This window comes from Phymastichus coffea, unplaced genomic scaffold, assembly GCF_024137745.1.
Source record: "Phymastichus coffea isolate CEN01 unplaced genomic scaffold, Cenicafe_Pcof_1.1 PCOF00174, whole genome shotgun sequence".
NCBI lineage: Eukaryota > Metazoa > Arthropoda > Insecta > Hymenoptera > Eulophidae > Phymastichus > Phymastichus coffea.
Genome location: NW_026706985.1, coordinates 328,701 through 345,000, shown reverse-complemented (window position 1 = coordinate 345,000; position 16,300 = coordinate 328,701). Strand labels below are relative to the sequence as shown.

General features: G+C 41.0%; 4 protein-coding genes across 7 annotated transcripts in view; 2 read left to right on the top strand and 2 right to left on the bottom strand.

Annotated features, from left to right (window-relative positions):
• Window positions 1-1,503, bottom strand: part of LOC131673375 (mitochondrial enolase superfamily member 1-like) — a 1,990-nt gene extending 487 nt beyond the window's left edge. Inside the window, exons 1-5 of one of the 2 annotated variants that reach the window (XM_058951308.1) lie at window positions 1,413-1,503; window positions 1,190-1,331; window positions 996-1,111; window positions 771-925; window positions 46-629 (exon numbers count right to left, since the gene is read on the bottom strand). In XM_058951308.1, coding sequence (XP_058807291.1) covers window positions 46-629; window positions 771-925; window positions 996-1,111; window positions 1,190-1,223 — 889 coding nt within the window. In that variant the 5' untranslated portion in view covers window positions 1,224-1,331; window positions 1,413-1,503. Of the gene's footprint in view, window positions 1-45; window positions 630-770; window positions 926-995; window positions 1,112-1,189; window positions 1,332-1,367 lie in introns of both variants that reach the window. The other variant, XM_058951307.1, reaches the window with a different exon arrangement.
• Window positions 1,504-2,621: 1,118 nt separating this feature from the next.
• LOC131673377 (p21-activated protein kinase-interacting protein 1-like) lies at window positions 2,622-4,951 on the top strand. Its single transcript, XM_058951310.1, has 3 exons — window positions 2,622-2,932; window positions 3,173-3,335; window positions 3,425-4,951. The coding sequence occupies exons 1-3, from the start codon at window positions 2,855-2,857 to the stop codon at window positions 4,279-4,281; spliced, it is 1,098 nt and encodes a 365-aa protein (XP_058807293.1). The 5' UTR covers window positions 2,622-2,854; the 3' UTR covers window positions 4,282-4,951.
• Window positions 4,952-5,578: 627 nt separating this feature from the next.
• Window positions 5,579-16,300, bottom strand: part of LOC131673373 (neprilysin-4-like) — a 102,696-nt gene continuing 91,974 nt past the window's right edge. Inside the window, exons 11-18 of the mRNA XM_058951303.1 lie at window positions 10,599-10,813; window positions 10,159-10,335; window positions 9,834-9,996; window positions 9,356-9,404; window positions 9,098-9,165; window positions 8,620-8,756; window positions 7,626-7,793; window positions 5,579-6,839 (exon numbers count right to left, since the gene is read on the bottom strand). Of these exons, the coding sequence (XP_058807286.1) occupies window positions 6,663-6,839; window positions 7,626-7,793; window positions 8,620-8,756; window positions 9,098-9,165; window positions 9,356-9,404; window positions 9,834-9,996; window positions 10,159-10,335; window positions 10,599-10,813 (1,154 nt within the window). The 3' untranslated portion in view covers window positions 5,579-6,662. The remainder of the gene's footprint in view (window positions 6,840-7,625; window positions 7,794-8,619; window positions 8,757-9,097; window positions 9,166-9,355; window positions 9,405-9,833; window positions 9,997-10,158; window positions 10,336-10,598; window positions 10,814-16,300) is intronic.
• LOC131673374 (zinc finger protein 1 homolog) lies at window positions 11,349-15,993 on the top strand. Of its 3 annotated transcripts, none has more exons than XM_058951305.1 (6): window positions 11,349-11,688; window positions 13,537-13,614; window positions 13,689-13,778; window positions 13,854-13,973; window positions 14,052-14,582; window positions 14,664-15,993. In XM_058951305.1, the coding sequence occupies exons 1-6, from the start codon at window positions 11,679-11,681 to the stop codon at window positions 15,272-15,274; spliced, it is 1,440 nt and encodes a 479-aa protein (XP_058807288.1). In that variant the 5' UTR covers window positions 11,349-11,678; the 3' UTR covers window positions 15,275-15,993. The 3 variants fall into 3 exon arrangements, with proteins under 3 accessions (XP_058807288.1, XP_058807289.1, XP_058807287.1); XM_058951306.1 differs by having other exon boundaries at window positions 11,432-11,630; XM_058951304.1 differs by lacking the exon at window positions 11,349-11,688 and adding an exon at window positions 11,698-11,792.

Below are 16,300 nucleotides of genomic sequence, written 5' to 3'. Positions count from 1 at the left end.
AAAAACGAAATTTGATGATAACTTGACTATTTTTGAAAATCATACCGCTGAGTTTTTTAGCCATCAGGTAAACTGCCAGTATCTCGTTGACACCACCAATCCTCGCCGAGTCGATTTGACAGTAATCGAGCGCCTTCGCTTGTAACATTTGTTTAAATATCACCCTGTTTGCGCACATCTCACCAGTCGCCACGCCGATACCCAATGGCTTCAATTTGCGTGCGATTTTGGCATGTCCCAAGACATCATCCGGTGAGGTAGGTTCTTCGATCCACATTGGCTTGAATTCCGCGAGTTTTTTCATCCAATCTATCGCCTCTTCGACTTCCCAGATCTGGTTAGCGTCCACCATAAATTTCTTGTCGTAACCAATCGCCTCGCGGATAAGTTTGCATCGACGAATGTCGTCTTTCAGATTTTGCCCGACTTTGGCTTTAAAAGCCGTGAATCCGAGGCTCAAGTATTTGGTGCAGAGACTACGGACTTGCTCGTCACTGTAGCCTAGCCAACCTACTTGAGTGGTATAAGCTGGGAGGCCGGTTTTTAAAAGGGTAGATTCGCGAGTTTTTTTCGTTTGGTGTTGAGATTCTAGTAGATTGATCGCTTCTTCTTTGCTGATTACGTCAGTGCTGTTGAGATTTGGAATTCGTTATCTCTGATAAAGTGCAAGGCACGTCTGTTTCATGCCAATAATTTTTTCAAATACTCATTTATTTACGCTCTTGTCAAAATAAAAATACGAGTTAGTAATAATAAATGTTTGCTCTCACATGTATCGGAAATCAATGGTTGATACCAATTGTTCGGGGGTCATGTCGACGAGCAACTTCCACAGTGGTTTTTTCTCGATACGCGCCCACAGGTCCCACAGAGCATTGACGATCGCAGCTGTTGCTAAGTGAGTTACTCCTCTTTCGGGACCGATCTGTTTATACCAGCGAAATGATCAACAATTATATAAGCGCGTGAAATGTTGTCAAGAGCCAATTGCATACCCATCGCAACTGAGATTCGCTCGTCAGTTTCCGCCAGAAGCTTGCAAAGTCTTTGTATATATCCTGGACGTTTACTCCCAATACTAACCGTGACATTGTTTTACATGCCAGTACCACTTTATTTTTTTTTAGTTAAAGAGGAATAAGTGAAATTAGAATGTATTGAAAATAATAAATGATTTTTCTGCTCATACCGATTTCCGTTCCGCGACCCAGAGTAAACGTCATCCCGTATCCTTCGATGCTTTTATTGGTTTTAATAGTCACGTACGCACACGAGTAATCAGGATCAGTGTGCTGAGTTTTGCGCAGGAAAAAAAGGAGACGACGTCAGGGCTATGGCAAAGAGTGCAAAAGCAGAGTCATAATTACCATAGCATCGCTGCCGTCGGATTTCAAAGACGTCGGAAACCTCACGTCTTGGACGTCGACTTCGACTACTTTTATTCCTTCCATTCTCGAATTGAATTCGCTGCGTGTGGTGTGTGGCACTGCTCGATTCTACCGAGCGACTCCAGCAAGTGAGCGAGTGCAGCTTGTAAAGCAGCTGAGTACTCTTTCCTCTACGCCGTGCTTCACTGATAACAGACACTCGATTGGAAAGCCTTCGAAGCTTTATTCCGTTCCAAATATCAGTGACGACCCTGCCGTCGCAAATTTCAATTCGAGATAGCATGGTCGACAAATCGCTTCAATTTTAATTGTATAACTTCTACTTTTTTGACAGTCAAATTAACGCTACATTTCCCGCATGAATTCCAATTATTTATTAGTTACCGTTATTAGTATACGCGGCTACCTAACCAAGCTTTGATTATTCATTGATGAGAAAACAGCTTAAACTATATATTGCAGTACCGTGAATTGTATACGTCAATTGGAAGATGCTTTTGCATGCACTGATATTATTTTCTCTTGATTGATAAGGGCGTTGCACCCCCTATCATAAGTATTTTAGTTCTGGGTTGTTCATCTGCTACACATACTGAACCTTACCATTAAACTTACTTAAATTCGTTATTTTAAGGACTTTTTAAAATAGAGTTTATCAATAGAACACTTAGTTTTATTTGTTTGCTTATTTTTGCTAAGTAGAAATTGAAACTATTGTAAAGATCATTTATGACAATACGATACATATGAATATATAACTTTTATATATATAAATAACAATGGTTTGTAGATTTTTAAAACTTAAAACAAGGAAGGTTCTTTCTTTTCATTGCAGGTGAGGAACATTGACGTTCGTTTATCCAACAATTTGGGGCGTAGATAAGATTCGATTTATAGCAGACTGCAGTTCAAATCACACTTGATCCTTTTTATTTTTGTTTGTTGTATGGCTTTATTTCCTCTTTGGTTTGCTTTTATAAGCTTAGTGATTCGTTGCTCGTCACCTAGCAAATAGCTATCCACAATTATTTTCCCAAATCTCTGACCTGACAAGAGCAAATATATCAATTATTATTTTTATCGACATCGGCAAGTATTTTTGCGATTGTGGTTTATCAGGATATACGCATATATATAAATTCGCAATATATTAACATATAAATAATATTTCAAAGAAAAAGAAGCTCAGTGCTCAATGTTCCAAAGACAATTCGCGAATATTAGAAACGCAGATCGGTGCTTTTCAAAAATTTCGACAAACTTTCATCAGAAATGAGGAGTGGAAGTGGAAGAGACCAATAATTTCTAGTTCCATGTCCGTCCGTCATTCTATGCCAGCGTCGCTTGTCGTAGTCGTGACTCGTGGACTCGTGGACGTAACACAGCATGCTTGATGCGCTACTTGTTATGATTTGAACGCTGTGAATAAATTTTTGCCTTTTTCTGTGTAAAAATAATTCGACAACATGGTACTTAACTTAGAAATTGTAGTTGGGACTTACGAACAATTTTTGCTTGGTTATACCGTCGACGATGCCGAAAAAGTAAGTGCTATGCCTTTTCATCTTAATTTGAGGTTATACTTACATTAAGTTAATAAAATAATCAATAAACCTTCCGCCTTAGACAGACTAAGAATTGGAATAAAATCTTAAAATAATAAAATAATAAAGAAAAAGAATTTAAATAATCGATGCGTATCATTCCCTATCGAGAATGTAATGGATTGGAATAAATTATTGATGAAATATGAACATTAATTTGACGAGTTTTATTCATTACAGAAGTACAAAATAGAGCAAAGTTTTGCAACACACAGCCACCTTGCGAGCATTCGTAGTGTGGCCAGCAATAAACATTATTTGGCTTCTGCAGCTGCTGATGATACAGTTTGTTTGTACGACATACGCAACAGGACAGAAAATGGCAAATTAGTTCATCACAATGGTAAGCAATTTATCAAGTTTGGATTGTATTACTTATTAAATTTATACCTTTTTAATTCATTAATGATTCTTATATTAATTTGTTTGAAGATACTGTAAACAGTATTAGTTTCACACCTGATGGCTCGCATATTATCACGGCAAGCAGTGATGGAACTGTGGGAATTGTACGGTGTGGTAACTGGCAAATTGAAAAGCACTGGCTGAAACCTCACAAGGGATTGTCAGTTGATATGTTAGCTGTGCACCCAACAGGAAAGTTAGCTATGACTACTGGACACGATGGAGTATTGAGAACATGGAATCTTGTTAAGGGTAGACAAGCCTATGCAACAAATTTAGTTCCTAGGTGGAAGATGGATGCAAAGCAAATCAGTGTTCTAACATGGAGTCCGGATGGTCATACTTATCTGCTTGGTGCCAATAATAAAATTGATATTTACTTTATTGAAACTGCAGGCATTGAAGCAGAGATCAATTTTAATAGTAAAGTTATATGTGCTGACTATTTGAATAATAAAAGCATTGCTATTGGCCTGGCTGATGGAAAAATTGTTACATACAGCTTAGAAAGTAAATCTACAAATGCTGAGATTCAAGCACATGAGGCAAGAGTAAAGTGTCTGGCTGTAAGAGATAATTTGTTAGTGTCTGCTTCTAGTTCAGGAGAAATCAAACTTTGGTCTATCAACAATGGTGAATTGACTTTTCTCAATAAAGTTAATTGTAGTGCTAGAATATCTTGTTTAACATTGGCCACATCTCAAGCTAATAAAATTAAAAAAGATGAAATAGTAGTAGAGGAAAGAGTTTCTGAAAAGTTATCACAAAAATTGAGAAAGAAACAAACAGTTACTATTGAAATAGAAAAAGAGATTAAAAACAATATAAAAAACACTATTAAACGTAATTCAAAAAAGTTAAAACGACTTAAATCTAAAAAATGACTGAAAATGTATTTTTAAATTATTTAGCTTATAACCTATTATTGCTCAATTGATAGAATCGAACTAACTATGCCATTCATAGTATAATAAAATAATCATACGTAATTTTGTCTTTTGTCATTTACAACTGTTTATAAAAAATTATTTAAATTTGATCGCGTAACGATAAACAAACTGCACTAATTGATTCTACCGAAAAAATTATTTTGTAAGCCTCTGGCTTTTGTTCGTCAGAATATTTTTAAATTTAAAATCGTTATAAACGATTGGAATGAAAAATTTTGTTATTTTGAAAAACTAATGAAACGAATCAGTTCTACGAAAAAAAAACAAGAATCTCAGGCATCTTTTATCAGATTCTATTTTGCTAGTATAAAAGCGTTACAAATAATCACAGCTTTAAAATTAGATTTAAATTGTTTAGATCGACTTTACAGTAGTATAATAGAGTTTACCAAAAATGCAAAAGAGCTTTCCATTATAATTTCTTTGTAAAATCGATTTGTACAGTTCATTTTCCAAAATATTTCTGTTTTTTAAATAATTTTTAATAAACAGTTACTAATTACAGAAAAAATATTATAAATTGTATAATTAGTTTGATGTTATCTAGGTCAGTCGTTACCTCATCTTAAAGGGTTAATTTTTATTTAAGTAATAAAACATGTTATGAAAGAACTGTAAATAAAAACTTGCCTTGATTTTTACTAAAATATTTGTCTAAAATTATTGCTCTTACATTGCTTCGATTTTTATTCATTTACTATTTAATCATATATTATATAATACTTACAAATTACTTTTGACTTGTTTTTTTTCAAACTTTAATCGATACATATCCGCTACTTATCTAATAATCGTATCGTAAGTGTCTAGAAACCTACCAACATTTTTTTCATTTTTTGTTTCGGATCGTACCTGGAACGTATCAAAAAAGTACCAGAAAGCACGAATTTGAAGCGTTGCGACAACATTTTTGTCTAAGCAGACATAGGCACGTAGGCGGTTACATTCCAATCACAATTCTTACTCGTATCCTTTTTGATACCACCGTACTAAACGTCACATATGGTGGCGGGTATGTATCGGTATCGGTCGATGTTACCTAGGATGTGTAAGACGGAGTTTTTCTGTGACCGTATTCTCATTTTTTTACAATATGAAAGGAGACAAATTGTGCAGTTTCATGTTTTTGTCATGAAGAAAATTACATTAAAATATACATATGAATAATTAGATACAGATTTTATTTTTTTAATAATTTTATTTTATCATTTAAAAATACATTGTTAAAGTTTTCAATTTATTAACTTTTGCCTATATATGCGCAGTAAAAAAGAGTTAAAAACATACAAAAATCTTTAAATCATTGTAATTCAAAAAGTGAAAAATGTCTTTACTTAATACTGTAGATTGTCATTTAACATTGTCGGATAAAATGATATTCATCTTGTGAGCATTTCAGTTATCATGGTCAAGTTCTAACATCTACGTAAGCTAATCTTTGACAATTCACCGGTTTTTCATCGTAACTATTAATATTTACAAATTCTAATCACTTCTTCGATTAATTCGTATTTACTTCTTCGATATCTTGATCGAAAATCAAACGCGAAAGAGATTTATTATTTGGCTTCAAAACTATATTTTAAAAACATATCTTCTCAACATGCCGCGCGGAAAGGAAATTGTCGCTTTCCACATGTTGTTTTGAAAAGTATCGTAGCTAACATGTTCGGCAACAAGATTCTCGTCTGCCTTTTCGAATGAGACAAGAATCTATTTTCCCGTGCTAGTTAGGTAATGTACTATTACAAATTCAAAGTAACATTGATGTATAAATAAGTACATGTACTCATCTTTCTACTTGCGTCAAACAAACAAGACCACGAAATTTCAATAGTTCAACTAATATTTAAACTAATGACTTGCATAATCCGTAAGTTTTTTTTCATTAGATGCTAGTGCGCAGTAAATGGGGTAAAACAGTAGTATGAAGTCTAAGTTCCGAGGCTCGATTTGTAATTCTGCAAAATCTAGGAAAAATGTGTTGACCACTTAAATTAATGGTTTATTACGACTTTTGCCCTGTAATTCGCAACACAATTTTTGAGTATCTTATCTACAAATTCATTGGCAGTCTATTTCGCAGAAAACAAATTGAGATCTTAAAAATTAACGCCAGCACTCGCGCGCGTCGATCCATTCATTGTTTCGCTCCGGCGCATTGCAACGAGCTGCATTGCATACATAACTATCGTTAAGAATTATATAGTTAAGAAATAAAATCAAAGATACGGCTGTCGGCTACGAGTATGCTATCTCGCATCAAAGAAAAGTAAGGTAAGCTTTCATAAAGGCAATTCTATCATTCGCACGCATCACCAGAGAATACACTTGTGCTCGGGATTCATGGGAGTTCCCGTGGGACATTTCCAGGCAGCAGCGAATTCAGCATTGTTGGATAAAGTGCCGATCACCCTGAAGTGGTTGGGAGCGTGCACACCCTCAACCAGTTGTGACTTTAAAGCGCCCGACGTCTGGTTACCGCACCATACCTGCAAAAGTGGGGGAAATCGATCCTCCTGGTTAGCGATTATTGATTTTCGAGAGTTGCGGCTTGCGCGCGGAAATTGGCCGTTCGGAAGCTTCGCCCGAAGCCGAAGAACGTTAAAGTGCCACGTAAAGGCAGACGTTCACAGAGACTTTTGCGAGCGATTCGCTTCGCTCTCGAGAAGGAAATGCAGAAAGATCGCGTAACGACCGAAACAAGATTGCCGTGGCGATTAAAATTATAGTCATCGTTTTCCTCCATTCGCGCTATTATGTTTATATGCATCGAGGCATCGTCGTCGTCCTCTTAATTCCACCCCCCCCCCCTTGCTCCCACGAGATAATTAAAAAATTTTTTTCCTCGACGGGCGCACGGGAATTAAGGCATGAAAAAGTAATTGTACCCCGGAGCAAAGTTTCCTCGCGCGTACAGTAAAACTCGCGTTCTTTCTTTTTTTCGCGAACGCGAGGTACAATTAAAATTGCAACAATATTAAAGTGCGTTCACCTAAAGAGAGAGAGAGAGAGAGGGGGGGATAGTCGTTCCTGTTCTAATGAAGAAATAAGAGACGATAGAAACGAGCGCGCGAGCAGAACCGCGGAATATAATGTTGAATTCGCGGGCTGTTTTTTTTTTTTCGCAAAAATGAAACTTTGGTGCGCGCGCTCTGGTTTTGATAAATTTTTCAAGCGGTGCGTCGCGCGCAAGTTCCAAGCAAGCTTGAAAAGGGCTCGTCTTGGAGTAACGGGGTAATCCGCGTCGGCGAGAGCGAAGGAAAGAGCCGCAGTACCTGAGCGAATCCGAGGAAGAACAGTTGGTCCTGAGTGTAGTCGACGAGGCCGGGCAGGGAGAGCTGCTGATTGGGGCTCCTTGATTTGAGCTTCTGATACGCTCGGTAAGCCTCTCGTATACCCCCGTTGTCCGCGATGTTTTCACCCTGGGTGTTGATGCCGTTCACCTGCGCCAATGGAGAAGATTAGGCGACTGCGGAAATCGAGATTGTAAGTACAGCCGTGCGATGAGGATCGACTCTCCGAAAGTCACTTTCAATTACGCCATTCGGACGCGGACGGCTTTCCAGCTCGAATTGCACGCGAATGCTTCTCTCTGTCCACTCAACGGCGTGGAAAATCGCACGAAATTGTACGTGACAATATGCGAGTTCGGAAGGTTCATGATCTGTGATGAAGTAGCATTTATGTACGTACTTACGTTGGTTATGGGGTAATAAAACCTATTGTTTAGCAGAAATTGCGCGCGGCGATGATAATACCGACATGATTGTCACCTCATTATGTATAAGCCAATCCTATACCTTACCTTCAATTCACGCGTAAGTGAGCTCGAAAGAATAATCGTGAACGAACGCTAGATAAAAGTCTTGATCTTCTCCGTTTCTTCTTGTGCTCCTTACGCTGATGCGTTTGAGCACCGCGTCCGCAATATCTCTCGAGTTCGTCAATATTATCGCGAGTGAGAAGAGAAAAAAGCGTCGCCGTTCTAAAAACCAAGATTCGCACTCCGCTCCGCCGCGCGGACAGAGCTTGCGGTAGCCTAACGTGGCAGGAGCACGAGAGGAGGAAAGAGGCGCTGCAGCGAACAGCCAAAGGAAGCCACGGGAGGAACAACGACGCGTCGCGCTGCTCGCTGCGACCGAGAGAAAAACGGGTAGGTCGTGCCAGCATCGACGAGCCGTAAGAGGCGCCGTTAGGCTGGCGCGCGTAATTTGCTCGTTCGAGCTTCGGCAGCTTTTGCGTCTGACGCGGAGGCCTGGCAGAACTCACGGTGAAATTGTTGCCGAGCTCGGGCAGATGGTAGCCGCTGTACTGCTTGATAATGCACTCGACTTTGTCCTGATAGTGGCGCAGCGTCTGGTCGCTCCACCATTGCCGCAGATTACCATTCTCGTCGTACCGCCTCCCTGCAACGACCAAGCACAATGATATCGTACCTCCTCTCTCTCTCTCGCTCTCGGTCCCTCCGCGAGCCGTTCGTTCCGCTTTAAACTCCTCGTTATAACCAGCTCGCTCTGCATTAGGGTCTCGAACCACCCTCGAGAACTTGCACTCGACGAGAGGCAGGTTTACTCGCGAGGATACTTACCTTCGGTAACTGCCGCGGGTAATCGACTTGATTGCGAGGACGCACCGCTGTTTCCTGCTTTTTCAGCCGAGCAACGAGCGTCGTTCAACGAGGAGGCAAGAAAGCCGCGGGGAGGGCGAGAGGAGAAAACGCAGCCAGCCGATGCGCGCGACTACTCACCTTGGTCGTCGAAGCCGTGCGTTAGCTCGTGGCCCATTATCGCGCCTATCGCCCCGTAGTTTATGGATCTGCGGGAATAATTGAAGAATTTCCATTAGGCCGAGCGGCTCGGCGCGGATACGTCTATCCGGCCGAACTCCTCGATCAGTGCCGAGATTTCGACCCTGCAGGTGCTGGTCCACGATGCGCCGGTTAATAATGGACAAGGCCGCGCCTTCGATATTCCACGCGCGCGATTTTTCGCATCGTTGTACTCACTCGAGGCCGTTGCCGTAGAACGGAGGGTGCAGGATGCCGGCGGGGAACGCTGAAAACAAACAGAGCGGACAGTCGGCAGATGTTCGGGCCGAGCGCTCCTGACTACGGACCCGTCGCGCCCGTCCGCAAAGCCAAGTCGCGAGTCCACGACTAATTGAACCGCCGGCGATGAATCAAGCCGCCCCCGTTAACAATGTAATCCTCGGCGGAACACCGGCTCAAAGTGAAATCGCGGCGCGCGGGTCCACCCGACAGCGGCTCCTGCCGGATATAGACACGCCCGCGACTACTCTGAGTTGCTAATAAATAGTCGAGTTTCGGCGAATACATCGCGCTAACTTTGTTCGCGCACCGCCGCAGCTTCCAAGTTTGGAAATTGAGTTTGATTAGGAATGTCATTGTTGTTTCAAAGAATTGTGCATCGAGCGGCACGTCTCTTTTTCCCCGATGTACGAAGGAGCAAACTGGATCTACTCACTGACGGAGTTGAGAATGGTATTGTAGAAGGCATTGACAGTGGTGCCGCTGCTGATCCACCGGTTCTTGTCTGGCTTTTCGCGCAGGCTGTTCAGCTGCTTCTTCACGTCCCTGTCCGTCAGCCTGATGTACGTCTCGAACAGGCGACCTTCCAGCACGCTGGCCTGATGAAAAGCAAGCGAGAGCATGACTTCGCGAAGGTAAAGTATCATCTAGATAGGCTGTAATTTAATAGCGACTGCGCCATCCCTCGGCGGCCCGAGCTTAATGGGGCAGCGCAGACTGCGAGGGGGCAGCCGCTTTTTTTTTCTCGCGTCGACACTCACGTTGCTGTAGAACTTGTCGAGCTGGTCGCGCTCGGCGATCCACTCGGGGAAGCCGACGAACGGCCGCATGGCGTGCAGCTTAATGTGTGCCTTGGTCCGCGTCTTCACGTCCATCCAATCCAGTTCCGACACCATGCTGTCGAAAGCCGCGCGCACGTCCATCAGCATTTTCAATGCCTGTCGATTTCATAATGCGCGTTTATTTCGGCTCTCGTTTTTGCGTCGAGCGAGGGCACCGCGAAGCTCGCTCGTACGTTCTTTCATTCAAATTGCATTTTAGTCCGCGGTGTCGTCCATCGGAAACCAATGCGGGCGCAGTCGCGATCCAGAAGAACAGAAGCAGACGCGGCTCTGATCCCGCACGCATGCACCGCCATAAATAACGACTAGGAACCGGTTTCTTTTTCTTTTTGTTCCATTTTTTTTTGTATTCGGCATACCTTCTCACGAGATTCCTCGTCGAAGTGCTTCTTCACGTACACGTAGCTGAGCGCCATGCCGAACTCCGAGTTGACGTTGCCACTGCACCTCTTCCACAGTGGCAGCTTCTCCTTCAGGCCGAACACCTTGCGGGAGAACTCGAAGCCCAGGTCGCGGAAGCGCTGCAGCGTCAGCGGGGCTATCGTCGAGTACACGCTCCACCATGCCGCCCGCGCTGCCCAATCAAAAACAGCACGCAAGCTTTTCACTTTCCAATGCGCACCGTTGGACGCCGGTGCCCCGGCGAAGTGCACGGCAGGTCGCGCGGACGACTTTGCCCCTGAACATTTTCAGCGATCGGAAGATCTCGCGCGATAACAAATGCCACCGCGAGCCGAGTGCACTGGGCGCGCACGGTTTCATCCTCGATAATGCACCCCTCCGCGCAAGTTTACTCGCGAATACACACATTCGTTGGCCAGGCGCAAGACTATTTGTCTAATTGTCTTTTGAGTCTTGGCGCAATATTATTCCTATGCGATACGACGATATGCTTAAACATTAAAAGTAGTAAGTCTTAAAAAAAAACAAAGAGTTCATAGTTTAATTCCATTCTGGGATGGAAGCCCGCAACGCAAGATTTTTCTTCGAAATATCTCGGCCAGCATAAATACCTTAGGTGGTGAAAGGGGGGAGGGGAGGGACCCCGAGTAGAAAAAGCCAAACAACAGCTCGTTCTTCGTGCATCGCGAAGCGCGCTCCTCTCGAAACAGCTGATCTCCCAGCCGTCAGTGGCGCTAGTCGTCGTGTCATGTATATTCCCAGCGAGAGAAAGAGAGAGAGAGAGAGAGAGAGAGAGAGAGAGAGAGAGTGGGAGAGAGAGAGGGAGAAACAAAGACAGAGCTGGCATTGTTGCCGTCGGAGAAGGGGCAAATAAAAAAGAACCCGAATGTTTGTGTGCTGTGTTTTTCTCCGTCTTGTTCTCGCTCGCTCGCCTGCGCCTGACGCACTTGCTGTGCACACAAATACGTCTCCTCGCTAATAACTATGTTGTTCGTGTGAGAGAAACGAGTAGTAGTGTATATTGTGTTGTTGCAATTATGTTTGCATGTAAGTAGTCGTAGTCTCGTATACGTTATAACGCCTGCGCGTACAGGGAGACTAAATAAAACAGTGGGGAAAAACTCTGTGCGCACGTATGAGGTTATGTTGTGGTAAGGAAATTCGCGATAAGATTTTTTAAATACAGACACGTGCATAATCGTGGACGATATTGGATCAAAACAAAACGTTCGTTGCGACGCTGGATCGAGCGCTCCACTCGTTACGTTCCAAAAGTTATAGTTTGTGAATCTACGATACACACGCACACGCACACGCACACACACACTATATATATATATATATATATATATATATATATATATATATATATATATACATATATGTGGCTACTCATTGATTTTTTTAGGTATTGTCGAAGAAAGCTATTGTATTTTTTTATTAAAAATAGTAATGTTATGTCTTGGTGAGATAGTAGTGTTGGTTTTTTGGTAATGATTGTTTTACTTATTGTGGATTGTTGTGTGCTTTTAAAGTTCGTTGTTTTTGCTTTTCATGTGTATGTACGCAGCTAATATGTCGCGCAAGAAAACTAGGTTATATTGTTCACACTGTTGTATAGCTGCACTGGAGTAAACAATCAAACTTGCGATAAAAGCTCCGATACAAAAATATTAATCTGTTCGATGAAATTTGTTAATTAAAAGTGGTACTGTACGCATGATATTTACACTGTTTACGAATAGATTAATTCCATTGTACACATTGTAATATACTCATTCATGGTATAGCCAGCAAGTTGGATGTAATTCCGTAGCATTAAATATTCTCTTTGCCGCGAGATAAGTAAAAAAGATCCCATCAATGCTCGCTAGTCTCTTTATTCCTTTGTCAGATAAGAAAAGCACACGTGAAAAAAAAAATGCATTATTCATGGCTTAAAGGTGCAAAAAGTTTATTCCCGATTCAAGTTCGCACAGCACGTGCGACAATCATCGCGCTCCCTCTGAAGTCTATAGACCTCTGTTTTATGCCTTTGATTTCGCGTTTTATCGAGACGTTTGACGAAGACGTCCGATCGATTCCCATATACACGCATACGAAAACTTTTTTTACCTTTCAATCGGGACTTCTCTTATACTTGTTCTCTATGTGGTGTCACTTTCTTTTCGAGTCGGCTGTTTGATCGTTTTTGAACATTTTGCATGTTATATTGCCTCAAAAGATATAAAATCTTCATTAAACATGGATTTGATCCAGCTAGACGATCGTATAAATCTCCACGCCACGCGCTAAAGCCTGACATTATCTGCGCGCGACTGTTGAAATAAATCGTTAGCCTTGTCGCCAGCGAAAAACGTCAGTAAATAAATAGACGAACGCAATCTTGACTATCGATTCCCGGAGAAAAACTGTCGATCAAGCCGCTTGGAAAATCGACGCCGATCGTTTTCATTATTTTCGGCAAAAGACTGAGCGCCTCGTTCGCGTGAAGCTCAGTGTAAAATTTTTTCTCTGCGAATAACGTTGCTGCAGGCCATGAAAAAGTTTCTTATTTCGTGTCGCGACGGCACTTCCGATGGGATGGCTGTGATAAAATAAAGGAGTCGCGTGCGCGCGAGTTTCCGGCTCATTATGCATTTCGAGGGCGGAATGAAGAATGAGAACCTTTGAGTTACATTGATGTTCTTTTTGTTCTTCGCGACGCTGCCGTGGCCTCCTTTTTTCATCGCGTAAGAAAGGATAGCACAGGTTAGCTTTTTAAAAATTTACATCGCGTTGAATCATTTCTGTCTGGCTGTGCTTGTGTAATTTAGCTAGCGTTTGCGTTGTTTGCCGTTGTTTACTGTACGACAAATAAACTTACTACGATAAATGTACGGGTTTGCATTACAGATAACACCACTTCTAATCCCGATCTAACTGAAATTGGGATCGTCGAGGAAGAAATTATCACTCACGATAAATTCTTGAGTAAGCTAAAACAAAATAATAATAATCCCAGAAAAATTCACTAGACATTGCTCTTACGTTTTTCGTTTGCCTAGGCAGTGGATCTATCGAAAAAAGACATGACTTGTGTGATGAGTTGGTCAACATTTTGAACAATGAAGTGGCGCTAGAAGTGCGAGGTAGCGGTACGTGATATTTGTAGAAAATACTCTTGACATTGCTCGGTCAAATTGTTAATTGACTCGAATGTTTATTCACAGATTCTGAAGGCATGAGTTGTAATAGTTCGGTCTTCAGCTACGATCACGACCGTGGTCACACGTCAACGAGAGACACCGATTCTCCCAACTACGGAGAGGCATTCACTCCTCCGACGCCAGGTAGAAACTGTCAAGATTCGATATTTGATATATCAAAAGAAAGCCATCGATTGACCCACGATATGAATGTTTTTTCAGGAAAACCAAAACGCAAACGCCGAAGGAAAGGCAGTCCGAGTCCCGAACCAAGAGTGGCTTCCTTGAAATACAAGTGTCTAAAGTGCAATAAACGCTACAAAACTTTCTACGCCATCAACAATCACGTGAAGAGTAAGTGTTGCGTTACCCTCAAACGTTATTCCGGGAACAACAAAATTCAGGTGTTGGTGAGCGAGGGCGACAAATACGATATCAAGGAGAGCGAAATCGCTGCCCAAATCGACGATCGTTCAATCACCAAACTGACACTCTGTCCGAAATGTGGCGAAGTATGCGCAGACATAAACGAAATAGATCAATGCAATCCACGCAAAGTCTTTCAATGTTATTGTCGCACGTTTAAGAGTCATCATAGGAACAACTTGAAATTTCACATTCAAACTGAGCATCCTATGTCAGATCTCACCGAACAGGAACTGGACGACACTTTGATGAGTTATTGTTCGATAGAAGATTCTCACGATATTTACGAGCACAAGATCGATGTCCAGCCCAAAGAAATTATTAATGGTAAACGCGAACATCTACGTTTTTACGAGAAAATTGGAGAGTACGTAAAACTAAAATATATGCGTGACTTTATCGTTGCAGACAAAATCCAGATTTACTGTCGTGGCTGCGACTCGGTACTCGACGCCGCTCGAGTGCACAGCAAGCGCAACAACTGCTACTACTGTGTGAAGCCATTATCCTATCGCTGTGCGAATTGCAAGCGTCAATACTCGAACTCGAGCGCAGTGCACAACCATTTACGCTACGAGTGCAATAACCAGCCTCAATTCGGCTGCCCGCACTGCGAGTATCGTGCCAAGCAGAAAGGCAATCTCTTGGCTCATATACAGAGGAAACATACAGCTAAGGAGTGCGCTGGTTGTGGACTCAAGTTCAACGACAATGTTTCCCTTAGGATGCACATGTCCACTCAATGTCGGACCGAGACTATGCTCAGATGTCAACTTTGCACTTTTACTTGTAATTTCATCACGAAAATGAAAGAGCACGTTAGGATTGAACATAAATCGAGATATCAATGTCGGCAATGCGGTAAAAAATATAAGAATTACAAGTCGTTGAAGAGCCACGAGAATGCTTGTGGCTCAAAAGCTGACTTCCAGTGTGAGTATTGCGATTATAAGACTACTTACAAGGTCAGGATTCAGGCTCATTTACAGACTCGTCATCCTGAACTTGCTTATGCTTAGTTGTAACGTACGATAAGCACGGCGTTGATTTGAATATTGAAATCGTTTTCTTTTTTACGAGTATTGATTGGAACACAACGGTCAAATAATTATTAATTTACAAAAAGACAAAGAAAAAAAAAGATAAAAAGCAATTTCTATGAACATTGATTGTGAAACTTGGTTGGTATCCAACGATTTTATTTGAGTAGAGTGATGATTACAAAGCTCAAAAATCATTTATTTTCATGCGTTTTTTATATCTTTATTAAGATAAAGTTGATCTATATGCTTCATATGTGATTGTAACGTATGCAACTATATCAATGAAATATGAAACTTCAATAGATTAAATAATTATGTCAAGATGTTCGTAGAATAATTTTCTTGATCAACTTTAATTTAGCAAGAGACATTCGACACAAAAATCTCGCTTCATTTAATGAAACGGTGAATCTGAGAAAAGAGAATAGTTATCAATCATAAGCGTGAAAAGGCACTTGTTTTTTTACACGTATCCTCGGTGAAATACGAAATACTCTCTCTAAGAATATTATATTTTAAAGAATGTAAATGGTAAAAACGTTGGAAATTTAATATAATTTACTAATTGGTTTTATGGTGGTTAGTTTTTAAATATAATATATAGAATATACTTACGGCAATTTATGATATTTTGCTAAAAGTGCAAGTTGTATTGATATTATATTATATTGAATGATTTTTAATAACATTTTTTATGTAACAAAGTTGCGTCATCATATTATTCTTTACCTGACTTTTTTTTTCTTATCATATTCCGCGGATTACGTAAATTAAATGATCAATTTTTTTTCGAATTGAATGCAAGCGACATTCATCCTTTCTATTACTGCATGCTATAAGCTGCCTATTCTTCGAAGAGCTTATTATCGACGCTGGACGTTACGCGGAATAAAGATCCTTTCAAATTTTTTGTATCATTTTTGGATTTATGATGACTTTGATCCTGTATCAGCATTGACACGCAGAAAAAGATTAAATTTAAAAAAAGTAATTTAAAAACTC